General features: G+C 34.3%; 3 protein-coding genes across 3 annotated transcripts; 2 read left to right on the top strand and 1 right to left on the bottom strand.

Moving 5' to 3' along the window:
* Positions 1-27: 27 nt before the first annotated feature.
* MONOS_984 (uncharacterized protein) lies at positions 28-1,080 on the top strand (the record flags this gene model as incomplete). The annotated part of the gene is made up of 1 exon (XM_067880375.1): positions 28-1,080. One exon carries the CDS (start codon positions 28-30, stop codon positions 1,078-1,080), a length of 1,053 nt encoding a protein of 350 aa, XP_067736048.1.
* Positions 1,081-1,195: 115 nt separating this feature from the next.
* MONOS_983 (uncharacterized protein) lies at positions 1,196-4,297 on the top strand. The gene is made up of 2 exons (XM_067880364.1): positions 1,196-1,322; positions 1,387-4,297. Exons 1-2 carry the CDS (start codon positions 1,203-1,205, stop codon positions 4,003-4,005), a joined length of 2,739 nt encoding a protein of 912 aa, XP_067736047.1. The 5' UTR covers positions 1,196-1,202; the 3' UTR covers positions 4,006-4,297.
* Positions 4,298-4,933: 636 nt separating this feature from the next.
* Positions 4,934-5,830, bottom strand: MONOS_982 (uncharacterized protein; the record flags this gene model as incomplete). Its single annotated transcript, XM_067880355.1, has 1 exon — positions 4,934-5,830. One exon carries the CDS (start codon positions 5,828-5,830, stop codon positions 4,934-4,936), a length of 897 nt encoding a protein of 298 aa, XP_067736046.1.
* Positions 5,831-6,046: the final 216 nt, after the last annotated feature.

Here is a 6,046-nt window from a genome sequence, read left to right as displayed (position 1 = left end):
TTTTGCAAAGTACACATTTAAATCATTATGTCAAGAACTTTTGTTACTGGTACCACATCGCCAGAATTTTATCCTTCTCATATTCCAATGGTTAATAAATCTTCAACAGATCGTTTGGCCCAGCAAATTACATCTCTTGAGTCTTCATTTGCTGAGCCCACATTTCAAAGTACAAAATTGAGAAGTAATGCCTTACAAACACAGGAGAACCAAGCAAAGTCTGGATTGAACATCTCTCGTGAATATTCATCTCTGCTAGAAAATGTGGATCAAACACTTTGCTCCTTCTTGGATAATCAAATATTAAATGTTAAGTCAATCGAACAATTATTAAATGAAGGAATTCCACAAGAATTACCGTTTTCAATCGGACCATATGATAAAATGGCAGACGCTTTATGTGTTATTGGAGAGGAGTCAAAATTAGAGTCTTCTGATTTTTCACAACTTTTTGAAGATGAGAATTTAGGTTCTCAAAACGAAAGCAGAGAGAGTTGCAAATCTGAAACTGATGGCACACGCAAAGCTCAGAAAAAGACATCACAGGAGAGCAAAACTCATTTCACATCTATTGGTACAATCGATGAACAAGGCCTATCAATACCTGTTTTTGCATTATCTGTTGATGAATTGTTAGAAACAGCAATGAAAGATGAATCTGGAGAAGAAAATGCACCCAAGATTGAAAGTGAATTTGAAACCGGAAAAGATTCATTTTCAGAAACCTTGGAAGAGGAGAATAATTCGAGTAAAGATTCGAAAAAGCAAAAAGTATCTCCCATAACGCACTTAATAATTAGACACAACAGAGAAAAAGTGGAAAGAGGGAAAATTAATCATCGAAAAATAAGCTGTCTTAAAGAAGAAGAAAAGAGGAAAGTGGATAATAAAGAAAAATCTGATACAAAACTAAAACAATCAATTCCTTCTTCATCTTTTTTTTCTCCTCTATATCATTCTTCACCACAATCATATGAACATCTCATGGCCGTTTGGACACGACTTCAATCTCCTTTGGATTCATATTTGACTTTACTTGAAGATGTTGAAGACCAAGAGAAAAAAGTATTTAAACAATGACCTCTCTATTCTCTTTCATTGTGTTTTATTTTTTATAAAAGTTTTTCTTTTCTTTTTTTTTTTAATTTATTTTTTAAGAATCAATCACTTCGCAATAAAACAATGTGTAAGGGTCAGATCTAATGATTATTTTAATTTTAGCATTTTTACGGTTTGCATCAACCCAAGCTGATGCATGTACTTTTAATAAAGGAGTGATATATGATTATGATAAAATCCGGAAGTGTTTCAATACAATTTCGGTATGTTCAAGATTTATATTCTATATCATTTATTTCACAACAAATTAACGTTTTTTGGATTTAGTATTCACCTCAAGGAGCAGAATTTGTAAATACAATTTCCACATTGAAGTCTCATCTGTCGAGTTATGCATATAGAGATAATATGTTGAATCCTCCTTCACCTCACAAATACTTGGCAATGGATATTGTCAAAGAATTGGATGATGTTTTAAATGCAGCTCATGAAGGTGGTTATGATTTTTATTCTAATGTTTCTGTTACAATTGCGAAAATGAAGGATCCTCATACACTCTTCTCTCCTCCATGTCTAAGTTCTTTTTATTATGTTCTTCCTTATTCTTTTGTTGTAACTGCTGCAGAAAATGATGAAACCGAGCCCACAGTAACTTTATCCAAACACCCGATGGCAAGCATTTCCGAGCAACACAACGAAAAAGATCCATTAAAATTATTTGATAGAAAAGTTACAGCAATTGCAATTGATGGGGTAAACTATGTTCCAGGTGAGGCCCCTTGGAAAACAATTGCTAAATGGGCAGAAGAATATGTTCCGTTATCCAAGACCCCAGCAGCACGTTTCAATGGTGCTCTGACAGGTGCCTTTTATTTTCGTCAAGCATCAATTTATCCAATGCCTCCTGCGAATATAAAAGTTAAATATTCTGATACTAATGGTAACGAACAGGAAGCAAGCATTCCGTATTATGCTTTCTCTACCATTGCATTTAACAATTTGAACAACGCTTGCCCTCTTCAAAACAGTAATTCTAATAAAAATGACAATATAGACTTTAGTGAGCCACAAAATAAGGACAGATCTCTGTCAAAGCAACAGAAAATCAACGAAATTAAGAGAATATGGCGTCAAAGCCAAGAAGAGGAACGAAACAAAAGGGAAGAGCAAATGCAGTTTAAACGAAAATTCGAAGTTATACCAAAATCTGATGAAAAGCCATTCCACAAAGGAAAATCTTCAAATAATCTATTATCAAAAATGTCCGAAGAGGAAGTGATAAATTTTGTCAAACAAAACAAGAATCTTATTCGACCTAAATCAATTTCGACTTCAACAGAAATAAAGAAGTTGTTTTTGGATGATCCTGTTGATTCAAATAGCAAAAACAGCGCTTCCTCAAAGCTCATCCCTCTAATCAACAGCATGCCTCATGAACTCCATTCATCTGCACACTATACAAACAACATTACGAAATCTGATTTTCACAAGGCAAAGGCAATCAGATATTCTGAACTTGTTCTCACCCCATATGTTGTTGGATATCATCTTTTGGACAACAACTTTGTAACATTGCATATTGTATCATTTTCACCAGAAACGGATCAAGAACTTGTTGACTGGCTTTCAGCGATTGCATCTGTTGTCGACTACGCACTGGAAAATAAAGTAACAGGACTGATTATCGATCTGTGCTCCAATGGTGGTGGTATTGTAGCGCTTGGTCGGTCTCTGTTGCACTTACTCTATCCGAGTGCATTTCCACTTTATGGCCGGCTTGATCTGGTGAAGACAGACGCGAACAGCTATCTTCTGAAAACATTAATCCAATCAGAGAATGGCAAATTAACAGATGTCTATGATGTAGATAGCGTTATTACTGATGTATTTGCCAACCCAAGAAGTGTGACGGAGACTGGGCTTACAAATTCATCGGGAAATGGTGTAACCAGAACACGAGAGTGGAGCCAGTTCTTTGCTTGGAACCAAGATGAATTGGATTTCTTCACCATGGCTCTTGAAGATTCTTGGAAGTATTTTGGCACTCAACCATTCGATCCAAGCAATGTGATCATTTTGACTGACGGATTGTGCGGTTCTACATGCGGACAGTTTCTGAAACAAATTCAAGAAAAACACTTGGGTAAAATTGTTGGGAGAGGAACAAATTGGATCAGGAAAAAAAGCTCAAGCGTCAATGCTGCAATTACAGACGAGGTTGTTGGACAGAACAAAAACACAGAAAATGATGCTGATGATGAGACTGTTGAGTATGATGTGGCATCATTCAGTGCAGGTAACGTTATTTCATCTACTGCCATTGAATCTGTTGTAAAGCTAATGCAACCTTACACTTCAAATATTTCCGGTATTTTGTCAAATGAGTTTGGTTTGGCTTCTATTCCGAATCCCTTTCCAAGAAAAGGCACTTCTTTCTCTTACTCAATGACAAACTTATACTCATTTGACAAAAGCACTAAAGATCAATCATTGGAGTGGAAAGTGTGCCCTGCTGATGTTCTACTACGCTCCTATCCCACACAACCTGAACTTTCACAGGCTCTTTCCAGACTGCAAGTTTCTGTTAATGTGATGCCTGTGAGAGAGATGTGCTTTTTGTGGCAGGTGAAAACAGGCGGCGGGATCTGCACTGATGTGCAAAATGCAGTGGCTCATGGAATATACGGGCATCCTTACACTTCTTCTGATTGCTCTTATGATTCTACAAAGTGTGTATTTGCTGGATGCGAAATGGGGTATTATGAAACAGAAAGTGGTACTTGTGCAAACATACCTCATTATAAATACCCAAAGAAGAAGCAGGCTGATATAGGTTTAATAATTGTGGTGACTGTTGGGTCAACAATAATTGTCGCTGCAACAATAGTGTTCATCATAATTGCGATTTATCAAAAGAAGAAGTCTCAGAGAGAGTCACCATTTTAAGAATTATAACGAATATATGAGAATGATGTGATAGTACGTCTACTTTCAATAGCAGCACTTTTACATTTGTCAATCATTTCACTATATATTATGTTTTTTTCTTTCATTTTCAATTTTGTGTGATTTTTTTTTTTCCAATTGTCACTAAGATTTTCTTAACAAGCATTTTTCAGCTCATAAATTCATTTCAAAATCTTACAAAAATAGTTTTTTATTGCATGGCATTCTATATTTTTTTTCATAAACAAACAAACAAAAAAAAAAAAAAAATAATAATAAAATAATAAAAAAATAAAAATAAGAAAGTTATTGAATTTTAATTCTTTCTATCTTTCAAATAAGTTTCAAATTTTGTTTATTAAGATTATATTTCCAAGTCGTTTCTCGTTTCTCGAATGAAAGGAAATCAGCAAATTCAGAAAAATGTAATTAATTATTAGATAAAATGAGAAATAAATTGGTTATTTCAAATTATATGTGTTATTTCAAGTTTCAGCCACGAATTTTAAATTAACCCAGTTATTTTGAAATAACCGAGAAAAACTTAAATCTACTGGACGTTTTTAAAAAATCATTGAATTGAAATGTTTCTGATAGAATTATGGATGTAACCATGCACGAAAATGTTTTTGTTTATTCAATTTTATTTCTAAATTTTGAATGTTTCATTTTAAGTTTAAAAAAAATAAAAAAGAAAACTTTGTTGTTTCATCCTCAATTTTTTGAAATTGAATTTTCAAAAGAAGATATATTTAGTGTATCTTTCATAACACTGTTTGTTTGCATTTAATTTGAAGAAAAAATTTGAATTGTAACATCTTCATGTTTTGAAATATATTTTTGCCAATAATTTTATTCAAAATCGCAAAATGATGAAAAAAATTTAATAAAATATTAAAAATTTCATCAGAATCAAAAGTTTGTCGCTTCACAAAACTGAATCGTTGATCACATTTTGTGGAATGTCAGAGTTTGATCGATTGAAGCTTTTTCTCACTCGTTTCCTTTCTGTATCCGCTCTCATATTTATTTCCCTAATCTTCTTTTGCTCTATCTCCTTTATTGAAGAAAAAGCAATTTCTTTATTAAAAAAAATTCCATCTTCTTCAGTCAAGCAGTGGGAATCGATAACAACGTTTGTCAACCAACATGCAATCTTTGCATCCATTGAGAAATTTTCTCTTCCTCCTGTGTATTTATCTGAAAGTTGAAGCCATAACCTTTTCATCCTTCCAAAGAACCACTCAACAGGGATTCTATTTCTGGCCAATATAGAATTAAACGTTTTGATATTTTCTTCCACTTTTCTGGAAGACAATGTGGAGGAGGAAGCTTCGTGAGAAAACTGATTAATGTTTAGCAAAGAGTCATCTGTGTTTACAGGTGACATTTCCGATAATGAGTCTGTGGATGACATTGCAGAAGCAGAAGAGGAAGAATAAGATGGCAAAAAAGAAGAAGAAGAAGAAGAAAGAGAAGATGAAGAAGAAGTGGAGGAGGAGGAGGAAAGAGAAGCACAAGAATTGAAATAATGAGAATAGATTTTCGGTAACTTGTTTGTTGGAAAATTCTTTCGGATTGGTGTAATTATATTCAGCTCGGGAAAATAGCCTTGATATCCTTTGTCGGCAAGAATAGCCCAGCTTTCGCTTTCATTATAAATACAACTTCCGCTTTTTTCCTTGTCTGTTTTCTTGAGATACCCAATGTATCTTTTCATCCCTTGTCTGAAAAGAGATACATCATGAATACCTCCTGCAACAGCGTCTGACACAAACAGTGCTTTATGTGGCGGCCATGCTGAAACTGCCACTTCGAACTTCATACAATATACATAATGATGACCATCAAAAAGTTGCTTTGAGTCATCATATGCTATTGGTGGGCAAGGAACTTTCACTGTCGTAGCATCTACCAACAAATCAACAGATGCGAAATCTCAGCATGGGCAAAAGGGAGGCCTTGGAGGCTCTGAAAAGAGCTTCTCTTAAATGTGTAATAGATGTGGTCTTATTTCATCAATGCTGTTCGAAGCCATTGT

This window comes from Monocercomonoides exilis, assembly GCF_001643675.1.
Source record: "Monocercomonoides exilis strain PA203 chromosome Unknown scaffold2-2631571, whole genome shotgun sequence".
Lineage (NCBI taxonomy): Eukaryota > Preaxostyla > Oxymonadida > Polymastigidae > Monocercomonoides > Monocercomonoides exilis.
Note: the sequence above shows the minus strand (reverse complement) of the source record. Positions and strands in the feature narration are given on the sequence as shown.